The sequence below is a fragment of the Acyrthosiphon pisum genome, chromosome A2, assembly GCF_005508785.2.
Source record: "Acyrthosiphon pisum isolate AL4f chromosome A2, pea_aphid_22Mar2018_4r6ur, whole genome shotgun sequence".
In the NCBI taxonomy this organism is placed as follows: domain Eukaryota; kingdom Metazoa; phylum Arthropoda; class Insecta; order Hemiptera; family Aphididae; genus Acyrthosiphon; species Acyrthosiphon pisum.
Genome location: NC_042495.1, coordinates 91,577,344 through 91,596,103, shown reverse-complemented (window position 1 = coordinate 91,596,103; position 18,760 = coordinate 91,577,344). Strand labels below are relative to the sequence as shown.

Here is an 18,760-nt window from a genome sequence, read left to right as displayed (position 1 = left end):
CTGTAATAATTATGGTACTACGGTGTCATAAAATACAAAAAGTGTCTTCTATAATATAATAATATACACTTGGAGAAAAAACTTACTTTACAAAACAGTCCGTTCACCTAAATTACATGGATTTTATTTTAAGTGACACATCAGTAAAAATTTTCCCGTCATATACTATATAGGTTATACTATATATTAATAATAATATAATGTAATTATATGATGTAATGTGATGAGAGTTTTGCATAAACAAAAGCAAACACGCATGTAACGATTGCACATTGTACTTTTATAGAAGTAGATAAGTAGGTAGGTGCCTTTTTAAGCTATAAAACCACACCAACGGTGATTATATAATATGTGCAGTTTGTGTTAGACGGTTAGGTGATACACCTAACCTACTTGTTGGTTGTTTGAAAATAATAAATTATACATTTTATAGAAAATTATACTTTTTCCGAATCGTTTGTTTTCGTTGTTAAACATTCACAAGGCATGTTTACCTAATATTTTAAACCTTTAGCTTAAATACTTTCAAACGTATAGCCGATAGGTTCCTGCTATTATACGTGATGACTTTTTGAACGAAGATTTATAAGAGTTATTAATAACGTTCAAACATTATCTTTCGTGGCATTCGGATCAGTGACTGTTAGTTATTAATATTTATATTTTTTGTTCGAAATAATATATCTCGAGATCACCCTCGTGCAGCGTCGGTCCTCGGACACACGTCAATTAGTGTATCACACTGCAGCTCTGTACAGTTACAAATCAACGTTATTAGACACACAAGTGTACTTTTATACAGGATACCCGTGTGCAACGAAAGCAATTTGTCAGTCCTATTTTTATGCCTGAACCATTTGACTAAGTCGAAATAGCTTATTAGACCCGAGAGAATTAATCACATCAAACGAAAAGTAATTGAACGACGCGGTGCGCGGCCCGCGCTCACTGATATATTTTTGTGAATAAATTAATTTCAAGACTAATATAAATTAAACATTCAGTTTCCATGTGAAATGCGCTTCGTCGCAGTTGATTTTATTTTTTGTTATTTCCTTCTATTTTTTTTTTCTATTTTCTTTCCGTACTTATTTATTCAAGTGAATTATTGTCATCGCTCTCGAGCCGAAATACGTGTTGATACCGCACTGAAAAACCGTGATTATTTAATTAACTATGACAAGTCGAAATGGCGACAGTCTGCCGCAACCACGGTGGCTGCAGGACAAGACAAATGTGCACTTAGATTCTATGAGCGGAAACGACGCGATTCGATTTCGCAACCTACAACAATGGTACACGACGAGTGTCTTGGATGTAAAAAGAGATTTCCTCCGAAATGTATTGGACGTTTGCGGGGATCCGTTGTTTTTATTTACTTTGCAAAAAATATTTGACTGCAGGGCGTACCGCACCGGAGACATGATTGCGGCGTACAATATCGGCGAGTGAGTATAATATATAATACAATATTATTGTATTGTATCATTATAAAATACGGTCATGAATAACGTAATATGTAAAGTCGACTCGACTGCACAATATATAGAGTGCATATTATAATGTGTAGCAGCGTAGGTTTATTTGGATATAACTCGACGTTCGGATAATTTATATTTTTTCTTTTACAATTATTATCGTAGTGGGTGCTCTGACGTGCGTCCGGCCGAAGACAACGAGTCCTCCTCATTAGATCTGACCGCGTCGACGGACGACCACTCCGATTGGTTTGACGGATTATCGAAACACGTTCGACTAGCCGCGTTTGTCAGTCCGTCGTTTGAATTCAAAACCAGCTGCATCGCGAATATATTAAAATGGAATTTATATTTTAGGACTCGCGTTTTTGGGCGGAACGAGCGTTATGACTGAAATTCGCGAACATCTCGATCGTTTGATCAAGTCGAATGGAAATTTACCGAGCTTCCGAAACTCGAATGTCAAAAATACTACCGGTAATGAATTTTAAAACACTAAAAATTAATGTTTATTTCAAATTTTATCGTCTGGATTTTTATTAATATCGGTATGCGTGGTATATTCGCTAATAAATATGCGGGTTTATCCTAGTGATGGGCGGTAACGAATAACTTGTACTATCGAATAATATTCGATTATTCGTGCAAACTATCGATTAATTAATCGAATAATAATTTGCACGACGGAATAATACGAATTAAAATAAAAACTATTCGAATAATTCGTCATCAAATAATATAATTCGTTTCAAGTATAATTATTCGAATAACTTTACTTTTGCACTTTTGTCTATATTTCACGATTTAGTTTATGATTTATGGGGGCCAAATTTGCACAATAATAAAATACGTAGGCACCTATACATATTTTGTATTGAGCTTACTGTGGATTTTTAAGATCCATTTGTATGAGATCAGAACAATCTTATGAAATCTTAAAATGTTCTGGTAAATCAATTAAAATACGTGTTTATCACATTATAATTTATTAAAAATAATTGTCAATTTATCAATACTTTCAAATTGTCCTTACAAAGTACAACTTTTGATATGAAAGGAAGTATAAAGTCGCTGGAAATTTCTAAAAATAATTAATAATAGACTGTTCGAGAGATATTTGTCGGAAATGCAGTGCAATGCATTTTATAGTTAAATGAAAATGAGCAAAGCGAATAATTCGGTAGAATTTTCAGTTGTAGTCGCTTGTATTTTAAACTAATTTCTTGACGATTGTATATTATTTTAGAACAGCAATATAATTAACATATTTGAATGAAACAGTTATTTATAAATTTATAATTAAATAAAGATATTTTCTTTGGAAAAGTCTTTTTTTGTAGCAGTATATAAAATATGCGAAGACATATTGTTTTTATACCGTTCAGTTGACGTCGTAGTTACTTAGTTTTCGGTATAATAACTAATAACTTTTACTTAGATAGTTGGATATAATATAATATTATATTATAGGTTATTGTATTGTGTCTATTTTAACCTAACCTAAACAAATACATTTCTGACATATCATCATACATAATACCAACTTTTAAGAAAAATATGTTTACAACACTTGCTTTGAATTATAATATTAAACATTAGACCTGATTACACGTTGGTTTTTTTTAGGTCTCTTATATTATATTATATTATTTATTATTTGATGGCTTAGGATAGTTTAACTGATAACTATATATTATAGTATTATATTATTAAATGTACAACTTTGTTGTCTCACGTTAGCTAACCTAATAATCGTATTAGATACAAACGACGTTAATATTAATATAAATAATACGTTCTTATGGTTTAGAAATGCAAAATTCAAATCTCACAATATTCGACGACTTACTATTGTTGACGGACAGATTATCAGATTCCGATGAAATACTATCAATAACTAATTTAGGTGAGTTTAATATTACAGGTAATAGTCTCTAACATGTCTTGTTACGTAGCATGACGCTCAACCCTCTCTCATCAGACAAAAATAAGGCCAAGATTACTGATGTGGTATATCGGGATTATATGGAACGCACAAACGAATGGAAAAACAAATTGGATTCATTCGAGCAGAAATACCACGCGATTCGTAGAACCACTGAACCCGACAGCGACTTGGTACGTATAGGGAAATCGAGAAAAATTGAGTATTAAGAGCACTTATATTGTACTCAGGCCCAAATGCTTTCGGTTTGGCATGTTATTCCAGCTGGCGAGAAATTATTAAGCGATCCTAGTCGCAAAGAAACGAACGCAACCCCAACGTCAACAAACGGGTAAATAAATGATACCTTATGTATTTTTTTTATTTTGCATTATTGATGTATCAATTTATATCCATTATGGTAATCGTCAGCTATATTGTACCATAACTCTGTGGTCGTTATACATATATAACTAATAACTATATAGGTACGATGCGAACTAATAAAATATTTATACAATTAACCACTGACTATTGATCACTAATAATTTATTGATGTCCACTCACATATGGATTTTTATTCAATATTAATTTTTATTTATTTTATCTTGACTTCAGTTTTTACAGCAAACTATACTGACTTTACTTTGACGACCTATAAGCTAGTCGTATATAAAAAAAAAAAACGAGGCAAACTAAAATTATGAGAAAGAGCCAAAAATATGAATAATATTAGATTTCTATGCTTTTGAAATTACCTATTTGTTTTGCATAAAAGTTTTATAAAGAACACCGTCAAAGTTTCGTGTATACCTACTTGTCGGTGGAAATAAATTATTATTTACAACGCCAAAGTAAATTTATAATTAGTTGATGAAACTGATACCACAAGCAAATATTATTTATATTTAATGTAGTCTTTTGTACGTATGTCATTTCAACCAACGATAGGAACAACGTCTAGAGTATACCTTGACAGAAAAGTTTCCCGAGACTTAACTCTATTTTTAACAAACCCTTTACTAGTGTTTAATGAGACTGTCACTTACAGGAATGCCGAACATATACCATTGAGCTCAAGTCATACATTGGCTTCTGTAACGGAGTACAAAAAAGCAAGAAATCTCATTGACCGGCAAATTGACAGACGTTTAAAAATAGTAATCGTTTAAAATCACATTTTTAAAGTATATAAGCAAAATGAGCAAACCAAACCCGGTGTAAACGCCATAGTGACTGTATAGAAATACATTTTAAATTATATTTATTCTTGATATTAATATAATTTTTGAATATTGTGTACTATGTCGTGACCACTATAATACTACTTCATTATTTGTTAAGTGTAGTTTATAGGTACTTCTCCCAGTTATGATTTTTATTTATTTACGATCAAATCGGTTTAAAACGTTTTTTAGTGTTTTATATTTTAATCCGATGTCGAAACAAAATAATATGCTATTTAATATAAAGGGTGTAAAAAAGTATTTGTAGTATAAAGATAATAAATTGTATTTTTACATAATAATGAAAGAATAAATATGTAAACATTTATTCTCCTTAAGATATAATATGCAAAATCTAAGAATAATATACTATTTATTTCCTCGCAATTGGTTCGTTGAAACAAATGCTGTACCTTACTGCACTCTTAAACTTAATTTCGACTAAATTTATTATTTGAACATTTTTATTCCAAATTTTTTATTTAACTTGTTTGTTCTAAACAACAGACATTTTTAATTTTGTTTTATTATGTCTATCATACACTACAGTCACTATATTGTTAGGTATAACTAGTTTTAGTAAAATTATTGAGTACACTACATATTGAATTAAAATAATCTTTGTTATTGTTTTCAGCAGAAGACAAGGCAGTTAGATGATGAAACTGAACTAGGTATAAGAAATCATTTATACTTAAAAAATATTTTCAAATAATAATTAACAATTTTCGATTGTCTTCTAATCCTATATAGACGACTGTGGTGATTTTGATCTCCATGCGGCGATACCATTTGATAATAATTGTTGGACTAAAAAGGATGATACTACTCATATATTGAAAGGAAAAGGACGTGTGAATCTTCGAAAATAAGGTGCGAATTATCGACGATTTTTCCAAGGAAATCGTATAGCTTCAGTAAATACAAACACTTAGAACTCAAGTGATATACAATAATATTATATTAAAAGTGTTATTTCGGAAAAAAAAAAAAATAACACTATTGTAAGTTACTGGCCTATCTATATACAACGAGTTGAATTATATATTATATTATATCGACTACAATATTGATGTAAAAGGTAAGTTATTTGTCCGGTGATGTGACCAGTATTAGTATAATTACTACCTACGGTACATACATAATATAATATAGGCGGAACACGACGTAAAACGATTTTCTTGCATAAATCAACAGTGACTTATAAATCGTTAGTAACATAATATAATACGCATAGATTGCTGATTAATTATTACAATCAAGAAGCGCGCGTGTAACGGATTACAAAAAAATAATAGTGACAAGACGAATTGTGTCTACTTCGTACTACACGTCGGTGGAACTTCGTCGCACGTCAAGTCTATTAAAATAAAATATTGCAGTCAATAAAAGCCGTACATAGATGCGAATCTATGATTGCGACTGGCGCCGATTTATTGTACATAATAATAACATTATAATATATTTTGTTAAAAACAATCTGCCTACTATATTAGCTCCAGTATCGATTGTATAAAATACGAATTAAAAATGTAATGTTACTTTTTTATATATTAACTGCTCGACGTGTCTCGACGTGAACATGTTAATTAATATCGTCGTTATTTAAGATTTCGATGAAGCGATAGCGGCTAGCTGGACACGCCATTGAATTGACAACATTTACTCTTAAGATTTAACAGATAATTATAATATTATATATAGGTACACGCACTGACGACGATTCGAGTAAACATTGTTACGGAAATTAAGTCCTAGTAATCAGTACTATGATAATAAACCAACAAGTCCACTAAATGATTTATGTTCTATTGACTATTCCTATTGGGATGACTTGGCTTAAACTCGAATTTATTATTGAAAATTGTCGAGTTTTCGGTCGAAAAAATCGATTTTCTATTGTTAATCACCCCGGATATTAAATTTTTTTAATTTTGCAAGCTCACCCATTTGAATATGACAAAATAATTTTGTAACTTCCACGTCACGTTTCATTTGAGCGCAGAAATTAATAAACCAATAACTATAAATTGAATTCTTCTTATAAAGCGTTCACGTTTCGTCCTCAGTTTTTTTTTCAAAATGACACTGAGAGCAATAACTACTAAACGTGTAAAAATGTCGAGACTGTTCATTGCTTTAAATATCATTTTTTAGTAATTTTGTTTTTCACTGCATTCTATAACGTAGTTGATAAAATTTCAACTACATATTATAATATTAATTTTTTTTTTTTAATTGAAATCGTGCCAAAATTTGTTAAATCTTAAACGATGATATTTAATAAATTATATGTATTTTTTTTAACTATCGTAAATAAATTTAATAACGTTTTACACAAAAACCGTAGAGGCGTAGACATACCTACATATTTTGTTTCGCGTGCCGTATAAAATTATATATAAATAATATGGAATATGCGAAATTAATAGACACTATTTATTACATTTCGTACTTTATGCAGGCACCACACGAGCTCGTCGATGACGCTTATAGGATTACACGATGTTTCCTAGATCTACGGTTACGTTAATTCCTTCGAATTTCGAATAAAGTCATAAACAATAGGTATATATAATATATTATATTATAAATATTATCCGTTTGACCGCAAAACCAGAATATCGCATGGAAAGTATCTCATATTATTATAATGCACGTCAAAATAAAATTATATTAAACTGATGTTTTTTCAGACAATAATAAATATTATTATCGTGCTTGCGATTCGTCGAGACGCGGTTTTTATACTTAGAGCAAAATTTATGCGATTATATTATTTTATCAGTTGATATTATTTATTCATTTATTTATTATTCATAAACAGGTATGATGCCCAATAATACGATTTAACACAAAATACATATAGAGTCGACAATAGACTTGACGATCGAAAAATAAAACAATTATGTATAGTTAACAAATACAATCGTGTTGTATATGTTAAGTACAATTCTTAATACCTAAATGTCCTAATTTTTTTGTTACAAACCGAATAAATAGTAGGATTCTCATCGACCAGACGTATAATCCGATCAATTGGATTATTTTCATGATAACAATTATATAATTAGTGTTATATATGAAAAGAAATGGCAGAGATGAAAATATAATCCAGAGAGATGATAGCAGGAACTGAGTTGATTCGAGAAAGGATACAATACGTCCATGATTCGTCGACTATCAATTGTTAATAATACCAAGTTGGCCTCACTACCGCGCCTATCTGTCTGCGAAGGAGATAAGCTTATTTAATAGGTAGGTAAAAACGTGCTGGGGATATATTTTAATATCGTTTCAATAAAATCATCGGAACAAAAAAAAATGCTCTGAACTGTCTTTAAATGCGAAGAGTATAATTTTTCCGTAAGCGGACCCCAATATAAGAACAGACACATATACAATATCGTATTATTATGTAATAGAGTGGAATTATAAGATGGATTTGTCGTTTCTCAGCCAAATGCCTATTATACGAAGTAATAGCATTATTACACATTATTGGCATAATAATGATAATAACACTCGACTTAAAGAGCATATTTTGATACCGTGATTTTCATCGTACAACGTATTAAGGGGATTCAATACCGTGATTTTCTGTTTTTGTCTAACACACACGCGACATAGAATTTTAGACTGGTTCTTTGCCAAACATACCAATTGATCTAATGAAGCGATAAAAATTCTAAAAACAGATTTGAATTTGACGTCAAGTCTAATTGAAATCGACTTTCTCACATTTTTGATTTTTTGATTTTAACTTCTCTAAAAATTAGAATATGACAATTTTTAAATACTCTTTTTTAATGACATTTTTAGGAAATTGGGAGATAATATCAAACATGTGAGAAAGTCGATTTCAAGTAGACTTGACCGAAAATTCAAATCTGTTTTCAGAATTCTTATTGATTCAATAGATCAATCGGAATGTTTGGCAAAAAACACGTCTAAAATAATATGTCACGCGTGTGTTAGACAAAAACAGAAAATCACGGTATTGAATCCCCTTAATACGTTGTACGATGTGTCCGCGTACCTATTATACCCTGTCGGAGTCGATCGTCCAAAATCCCTAAAATCGAATTGGTGGGGGAGGGGGGCTATCTTCGCGGACGTTTATGATAGCAATATTATTACTACAGCAATATTAAAATGTAACGCAATGTCATAAGTCATAACATCATTATATGAAATTGTCAGACACAAAAACGGTTCAACGTTTTATTTATATATATTTAAAATAAAGTTTTTTTTTTTGCAATCCGAATCCCTAGCTTTCCCACGGGACCCGGCCGCATGGTAGAACAAAAAAACCCAGCACAAAAAAACGAGGAAACCGCATTCGATGTATCGCGTACACATACGTGTGTGTGCACTATAGACACATCTATATAATATTTATAAACGTATATAATATGTCCATTCTACTTGCGTATAATACGTATGTATATATTATACACACGCGTACTAGTATAGTATTATAATATCGAAAAAGAGCCGCAGCAGCTCGCATACATTATAATATGTACGTTTACGCGAATTAATTGCTATTTATACGCCAGACATCATTCGGCCGAACAGCACAATATATAATAATAATAATATAAGTGTACAATATATATATAATATGTGTGTGAACATGATACAACAAAGGATCGAGCGCGGCGTTTCACCTATTTTGCATATTATATACTGAATTAAAACCGATAAATTATACGCGGCATCGATGTTATAATTATAATAACATTAATATGTGCAGCTGCAGTATAAGTGTTATAATAATAATAATATTACCAATATTATCCATGCCATGTACGAGATGTAAAATATTATTATTATTCTAGTTTTATATCCCCGCGGAACCAGAAGATGTCGTCGTAGTCGCGATGTGAAATATTTGCGCCCAGCGTATAAAAAGTGTTTATAATAATATATACGTCGTGAAAACCGAGTGGAAAAACGAAGGGGAGAAACAAATTTTCGGGTCCGAAAGGCGTTCTATTTTTATATTGATTATTTTGTTTTCATTTTTAACCTTTACATACTTGTGTTGAATTTTGGAACGTCCAGCCCCTGTCCACTCGCGTATAAGTTTAGACCCGAATATAGTAACATTCGATACATATATTATTATTGTTATCATTAAATCGAAAAACAGTATTACACAATATTATATTTTATGAATTATTTAAATTTTAAAAGATTTATCCATCTCATTTGAGCAAGCATATTAAGTTAAGATATGCGATTTAAATAACAATGATTTATTACCCATATCATGGTTTTAACATGATTTTACTGCATTCTGAGAGATGGAAATGAAATAAAAAGAGACAAAATAATAAACAATTATAATATTATCGAATAATGGGTTTTGCTCAGTATGTAAACAATATATATTAATCTCGACACCAGAAGAAGCTCTAACCTTTCCAAATCAATAGCAGAAATTCTACAAAATCATCCTCAGTCGACATCCAACATCATCAAATTCATAATGGCCGACAAATTCCAATCTAAAATCTGATATAAACCTGAACCTACAAAAAGCGAGCAGTGTATTCAATGTATACATTTTTTTTACTTTAAAGTTTATGATCGTTAATCGTACACACATAAATGGCCCGTGTTGACAAAAAAAAAAAAATACTTATATTAATATTTGTACAACAGGTATGTGCGCGATAGTGATATTATATTATTATTAGTTTATTGTCGGACAACATATTATATCGACATCACATTATATATTATTATTATTTAATGTGACTGTGTAAATTGTTTTATACGGCGTGCTATTTTTCTCTAGTCTATATACACGGTTGTAATATATAATATTATAATATACGAAATCTCAAAAAAATGGACTAATAAAAAAAAAAAAACTACTCCTAGTCTGTTGTAAACGTAAGCGGAGCGTGTCGGAAAACACGCCTAAAAAAAAATCGATTTTTCCGGAGGAAAAATGGAACTGGTGATAAACATAGGTACGTACTGTCTAAGAAAATAAAAAGTTCCTACGTAACTGCAATGTGCAGCGTGCGTGCGTGCGTCCCGATGAATAAAACATACGTATTAAGACGTAACCGCGTAGGTATATAGGTATACCTAGCTATACCACTCAAACGTAAATGATCGAATGAAAACTTTGTAGTGCGCCATCCCCCCATCTACATTCGTCTCGGCGTGTTTTCCAAATAAAACTAATAATATTTTCTATAATGGAAAATACGAATATAATGTAATATATTATTATTATCGTATCGACCTAGTTTTCTCTTGTATTAAGTATACCTCGGGCACTCGCCACAGATTCTCGCCATATGATGGGTATATCGCTAATATATATTATTATTATGCCGATTTATTGAATCGCGTAGTTTAAACGTAATAAGTACCAGCTACTGCGCATAGCGAGCGCGCATGTTTATAATATAACTCACCGGTTATTATTGTATACGGCGCATATATATTATTATACTGTATTGAATCGTATACATATTATATACCTATATAAGGTAGAGGAGTTGAGAGATTAAAATTTCCTCCTGTTTAAAGCGGTGTTACTGCAAATGCGCGCTCCGCACTGAACATATTATATATTATATTATAGTTAGGTATTCTTCGAGGTTTTACATAGATACACACAAGTTTTAAAGTATGATAAATTAATATTATTTCCGATTACTTCTGAACGGTGTACAAGCGTATATACCTACCCATCTAAATAATGTACGACGGATGATTATGTAAATTATCCCGCAGCTGTATTATAGCAATGTGCACGTCAAAAAATTTCAAAATTATCGTTGCCCGCGCACACACGAATTCTAATGAAATCTAACGACGTGTTAAATAATCACCACGCGTCACGGTACCGTCTATAACCTAACCTAAGCTAACCCAACCACTAATCCGGTATACCACGGCCGTATAATAATAATTATGACGCGTTTTCTGACTACTCGCACGACAGCAGCACGTTGATCGTATAGAAACCATAGACCTATAAACTGACTAAGCTTATAGGTCTACGATGGAAACGATTGTCAGACAGGTGAATGGTAATTTTTTGCGTTTTCTTTAGCTTCTAGTCGGTGTACTGAAATAATACAACGCTTATTTTCACTATACCTACAGGTGGTTTTTCCGCATCGATTTTGCAGTGTAGCCCGTCGTTAGATATTGGTTAAAATTTTGTAACTTTCAATTTTATTAAAAATTGTGTGCCGCCCTAAATGAACACTTGTGCCCTACCGACTGTACTACTATGTACGATACAAGAAAAACTGAATATTAATATATTATTACAGTGTTTAACCAATACGCACATAATATTTAATATAATAATATATTAATATATAATATTATGTACGATATATGCGCATTGTGTGTAGCAGGTTTACCGTACGTGAGCCATTATTCATGTGCTATATAGGCGGCTCGGTTCAGGGGGAGAAACGCCATTTGTAACAGTCACAACAGGTTTCTAATTAATTAACGTTATACTAAATACCTACGCAGCGGTCGGTTTCTTTGCGGGATTTAGTTTTTTTTATCATTATTTTCAGTGATTATATCAATAAAATGCTACTCTTGCGGGTATGACGGAAAAATATGTACAGAGCGATTAATAACGCCGGCGTATGTTATCGTTTAAAAATATTATGCGTTATTATTTCGGTTGGGCCGGCCGCGTTGGTTTCGGGCGGTAATATAGCGTATAATACAAGACGCGTGTTGTTGCGTAGCAGATACCATGTTAGATGTGCCTATTACGTGTCATAATATACCTAGGTATGTCCTATATAATAGATATTATAAAACCATTGAGTATAATATTAATGTACTCAATGATAATATGCATTACATATTATAATATTATGATATATAAATGTGTACATGCAGGTCGTCAAGACTTAATCTCATAAAAAACAAATAATAATAATAAACGATAATAATATAATAAACAACAATGATTTATCATAATATACCTGTATTCAGTGGTTGGTTACACCGCTCTATATTTTTTGGAGCGATACAACAAGTGGCTTGGGTGCTGTTTCATTTTGGTTGTAGCGTTGATAGCAAGGGCCATGTATTTTGCTTAAAGGTATCGCAAATATTACCATATATGCTTCGACCGCGTTATACTTTTAATATTAAGCGTTCGCACTTTATAGCTAATAAAACTTTTTATTTCATCCTATCAACTCTATGCAGGAATATCTAAATTAGATTAGTTTCTAAAAAAAAAACAAGTAGCATGGATAGTGAAGGGGTGCCCTGCATTTGCATAAAAGTTTAGCGATGATGGTACAGCATAATTTTTGAAGTGTACGATGACTGAAATATAATAATATTATGTATAGAGCGATCGACGGCGTAGGCGTATAACCAGTGTATCATTTAAAATATGTTTTAACAATATTAATACAACCAAGAGTGTTTTCGAGATGGAGATCAGTTAATCTTGGACGATAATTATTCGTTAAAAACGTAATTTTGGAGTACAAAGTTTCACATAATATTATTATGTACATTTGGAGCCAAAAAACTTCCAAATACAACATAAAAATATATCTACAATGTGCGGAAAACCAGCATTAAAAAAATAAAATTATATTCTTGGCGGTCCTGCAGTTATTTCCACCCTACGGGCCGGATTTGGGCCACCGACCTCTGCTGTAGAGCACCTATATATTATAATATCACGCACGGGATTTGTGAGAATAATATTACGAAATCATTCATATGACATTATCGTACAATATACATTATTATTGTTAATTTAATCCGGCAACGCATTATAATAATAATATGACGTATCGCGTGCGCCATCTTCGTACCCACCGCCATATAATATATAATTCATGATAAATAATAATAATAATATTATAGACATGCGGCGGCCAAGTCCCGCGTTCTACGCGGCGGTTGCCTATATAAAATCACAATATTATATATAATATATAGGACACAGGTTTATTATTATAATATACGACTATATTATTATAATTATAAAATATATATTATATTTTAATATACCGAAGAAACGGCAATAGTAGTCGTTGTCGTTGTAGTCGTCGTCGTTGAGACGGAAGCGGCGGTACATGTTTCCGTCAACGTGCGCGGTCGATCGCGTTTTATTTATTTGGTATTTTCTTCTCTTTTAATTGAAAGACCACCACTGGGCTTGCGCGCTCCCTGCCGCTATACGGACTTGTACGTCCGACGACGGCCTTAAACGCACATATAATATATATATATGCAAGTAATAATATACTTTTATACCACGGGCGACCTACAGTATATCTCTATATACATGTGTATGTGCGTGTGTGTACCTCGGTATATACGTCTCTTGTACTGCCGCGGGTATAATACACGAATCCAACGAAGAGACAGTAAACGTCGGCGTCGTCGTCGTCGTAGTTGTCGTCGTCGTTTCTACCGCGGGTGTTTGTTTGCCATTTTTTTTTTTTTTATCGTTATCAGATCGAAATGAAAAAGGACTGAAAAATAAAGTATATGGGGAAAAAAAAAAAACGAGAATAATGCACCCGCCGGCGTGGCGGAAGGCGGGGGCGGTTGTGTGTCGAAAACGAGAATAAAAGAAGAAATCATTAAAATAAAAAAATATATATACAGAGTGAGAGAGAGAGGAAAGCAAAATCATGCATATTTTATGGTTCATTGCAACGCTGTAGCGGCAGACCGTGAGCTGCTGTTGCTGTTGCCGCCACCGCTGCTCCCGAGACTTGGGCTGTTGTGGCGGCGGTGGTGGTAAGTCATGGATGAGTCCCACGATTGGCTTGTTTCGATTGCGATTACATTAGAAAAGGTAAAAACAAAAAAACGTGACTCCGTTTTTGTCATAAAATACGATATATGCGTATGTATAATGTCTCGTCGTCCTCCGCGATACTTGTGCGCGCATTGTTTTCTCTGTGCAGGCCGCGGCCCGCGTGTAATAGCTATCTCTCGCGCGTATGTGCGTATAATAATATTATGTACCTATCTATACCTATATAATATGCCCATACGCCTCTATATATAGGTATATACATTTTACCCGGTCGACGGTACGAAACAATATAATATATACACGCACTCGTCTATATCTGCAGTACGTATGTATGTGTATAATAACAATATTATATATATATAGGTAAATGCATAACTCGTGGTCGTGGCCCGAAAGAGTTATTATATATGTTGGCGGGTATACTGCAGCACACGCGCACACACACATACACTCGAGAGCCGGTCACAATGACACTCGGGCGCGTTCCATACCGCAACAGCGGTAGCGGTTTATATATCATTATCGCCCGAGACTTGGCCTCCGAGTCGGTGCAGCAGCAGCAGCCGTTAGATAACCTTTGGGTTGCACGGGTTCGAGTTGGCGCGTTGATGTGTCAATAAGCTGTTAGAGAGCTTGCACGACTATCTTTTTTTCTCTCTCTTGCCCTCGTCTACCACCTCTATAATATTATTGTTAGACGCAGCCATATTCCTTATTCTTTTCGCACTCCTCTGCGCGGGTATTATAATATTATTGTTGTTATTATTACTATTATTTTTATCGTCGTTGCGCCGAGCGAAAAAGGTGTCGCGTGCACTCGCGTTATATTATTGTTCGCGCACGCTGATTTATCGCGAAGACGCCACGCCTATGTATATTGCATTATATACGTGTTGAAGACAGTCGCCGTCACGACGTATGTATAGTATGTAATATACGTATATTCGTCTATATCCAGAATCTATATATCCGTATTGTTATATATATATGTGCGAATATAGCCTCTGCCGCTGCTGCAGATATCCGATATGTTGTGGACTTTCGCGGGAAAGAACGCACGCGATTCGTATGCCGACACGACCGAAAGTCGAAACCGAGAGTTGGATCATCGAGAGAGAGGACTTGGAGTGACACTGCAATGCACGCACTTAAATCTGCAGCTTTTACACGAAATTCTGTGCCGTGATGATGGGTTTAGGATGGGCGCCCATCGCGAATGGTCCATCAGATTTGGCACGAAGTCAAAGATACTTTCAAAAATGATCTGTGCTGGGTCTACGTTTTCCGACGTTAGCCATCCCCACACGTTCGATGTTAAGAGAGCAGCACAGTAAACCTATATATACCAAGTTCGGTAAATAGCTAAAGAGCAATGCGTGCGAACTGTATATTATAATTATAATAATATATGCTCACGTGAAGGACGGACTTATACTCGAAAATATGTGCCCAGCATACGATAGCGTAGGATACGTTCGTCTCCGTGGGTAAATGGGAAATTATCGTAGCGAAATTTTATGGTAGGTAGAGCCAAACTTCCGTTTACAGACCCTGATTCATAATATAGGAAACATACTATCAACAACGCAATATACGCTTCTGAATTCCCTGACGCACAAGTGTTCGTGAGAAAATTCCCCTCCCAATAGCGGGGCTGCAATTCCCGTACGTTGTCCGATGTGCAGAGGAGGTTTCACTGTAAAATATGGTTTATACTGCAGCAAAATATTATTATTCTCAGAATTATTCTTTTAAATACTTTGATAGCAATTTATGTCCATCACTTAGTAATTTTATACTCTATGTGTATATAATATTTTCAGTGTACTTGTGTACATTATAATCAAAGTAATAGCACTCTTATAATCAGAGTGTTCCGCGTATTGATATTGGCAAAGTTATCAAGGTAAACATTAAATCTGATGTAATAAAACGAGAGAAACTTCAACTGAGAAATGTATGTCAATATAAATCGAGTTAAAACGAGTCAACTTTATATTATGCAGTATCATTAAAATATAAAATAGTTATACATAACCGTACGTTTGCTATAAACTCTTAACTCAAATTAAAATCACTACAAAATTAATAATGTCTTGTGTACAATAATAAAGAGATAACAAAATTATGCTGTAAAATCATAAATGCGATATTGTTTAGAGAACCGAAACAGCTATAGCTGTAGGATTGAGTCAGACGATGAGATTTTCCACACATCATAATAGTAAATAAAAAATGAGTGGTGACGCTTACATACATATTTAGCTTACCATTATAAATATTATATACGTAATACATATTACCTATAAACAAAATTAATCACAGAAAGTTTGATTATGATCACGATATCTTAGTTAAGATCAGTTTAAGGTCAGTTTTCTGATTTACATACTTCAATTATATACTTATATATACTTAATTTTTTATATTTATGTTAAAAATAAATATAATGTGACTGATATTAATATATACCAATTTCGTATGGTTAAAACGATCTAAATAAAGTTGTTTGTAACATTTAATCGTGAAAAATTAGTATTTACACGTGAAAAAATCATAAATTAAGTACACATTATAATAATAATAATAATAATAATATGCATATAATATTATAATATCATGTATACTGCTCGTATATTATCTTGTGGCAACATCAAATTCATAATAATAATAATAATAAAAACGGTGGCGATATTGTGGTTCGAAAATCCTAACGAGGATGCATTATTGTCGGAAAACTCATAAAACACTGGGAAATTTAATAACCAAACGTATTATAATAATATCATATTCATATAATAATAATATGATGCTATATATTACGAGTATACGCTATATACCATGGTCTCTACAAACCCGACCGCCCAGACTTATGACGTTGCAAGTGTATGTATGTTAGTACAATATTATAATCTTTCGCGGTATACGCTAACAGTCCGAAATGAGAATATTATTACGATTGCGAATGTATAACATAATAACGACGTATATGTGTAACTGGATTATTAATCTGCAGCCCGTGCCGGTATGAAAAGTTTAGAGCTACTGTAATGACCTGCAGTCGGGGGTCGAATGAATGGAAAACTAGTGTTATATAACATTGCAGAGGTACACACGTCTGCAGCGGTCTGATTGCAACTTGATTGTATTTCGATTCAAATGTTAAACGTTATATTATAACGCTCAAGTTTTAATGAGACGACGAACCTTTAAGATTACGAAAGTACCTGTATAATATATTATTATTATGTATAGGTACAACTACAGATTTCAACGAACGTTTCATGTTTGCACGGTGTATCAGCTGAAGGATTTGACAGTTTAAATAACAATCTAAATGAGCAATTCATGTAGTTGCGAAATCCTGCCGATACATCCTGAAATATGTGTACGTCGTCGTCATGTACCTATACATAAGTTATTTCATCATATCCGAAAGAAAAACGAAAAGGTATACTATTACTATATTATAATATTATATCCTACCCAGCACCCGCGTAATATGTACATATTTAGGTCATTCAGCTACCTATGTCGAGTTATAATAACATTATTACCGAAAGCCGCAGATATACCCTGGGAAAACGTCCTACACGCCGCGATGTCATTTTAATATTTATGATGACTGTGTAATAATAATAATATTATATATTGTAGATGATGATTTACTGGTGTAATATATAATATTATTATACTATCCTTGGCCCAGAGACGTGTATTATATGAGAAGCATTGCGGTCGCCGGTCGTGAAATTTTAAATAATAATATAATATATAGATTCAATATTTTATATAGATCGACAATATTGTTATATATAGTGTAGAGTGCCTATAATATTATAGGCATATATTATATATGTTTACAAACACGACTCATGATGCCTGCAGATGTCTTTCGCGTTATATACAAACATTGCGTAGTAAATAATAATCATCAAATGCTCACTGTCTATACAATAATTTATATATACATACAATATGATGTGATGGAACAATGCAAATAATATAACCTATTATATTATACACATAATAATAATATAATACAATACAATATACCTAACATGCAGCCTATCGAACCGGCCGACCCGGTGGAGATCGCTTTCGGAACGATCGCGATGCCGCGATTCTCGGAAGACAATATAATATAGTACAAGTCCGTTTCACGACGTAAATAATAATCGTTTCGCGTCAGCTGACTCGGAGAAAATTGGTTTTCATCGCGGCGGCGCAAACTCAATTGTCGACTATTGGCGGTGGCGATATTACCATCTCGTCCAATATCGCCGCGGCACGGACACTATAAATTAGTGGCGAGCTGAAG

General features: G+C 33.0%; 1 protein-coding gene across 2 annotated transcripts; it reads left to right on the top strand.

Moving 5' to 3' along the window:
* Positions 1–362: 362 nt before the first annotated feature.
* On the top strand, positions 363–5,640 carry LOC100569583. 2 transcript variants are annotated; one of them, XM_016804835.2, is made up of 9 exons: positions 363–1,448; positions 1,644–1,771; positions 1,836–1,955; positions 3,289–3,384; positions 3,460–3,596; positions 3,654–3,754; positions 4,454–4,562; positions 5,269–5,302; positions 5,382–5,640. In XM_016804835.2, the coding sequence occupies exons 1-9, from the start codon at positions 1,177–1,179 to the stop codon at positions 5,498–5,500; spliced, it is 1,116 nt and encodes a 371-aa protein (XP_016660324.1). In that variant the 5' UTR covers positions 363–1,176; the 3' UTR covers positions 5,501–5,640. The 2 variants fall into 2 exon arrangements, with proteins under 2 accessions (XP_016660324.1, XP_016660323.1); XM_016804834.2 differs by having other exon boundaries at positions 5,266–5,302.
* Positions 5,641–18,760: the final 13,120 nt, after the last annotated feature.

Excerpts from the sequence above, each read along its gene's own strand:
- LOC100569583 (XM_016804834.2), top strand. The coding sequence starts at position 1,177 with ATGACAAGTCGAAATGGCGACAGTCTGCCGCAACCACGGTGGCTGCAG. Across the intron at positions 1,956-3,288 it reads GAATGTCAAAAATACTACCG|AAATGCAAAATTCAAATCTC; the intron begins GTAATGAATTTT and ends CTTATGGTTTAG. Across the intron at positions 4,563-5,265 it reads TTGACAGACGTTTAAAAATA|CAGAAGACAAGGCAGTTAGA; the intron begins GTAATCGTTTAA and ends TATTGTTTTCAG.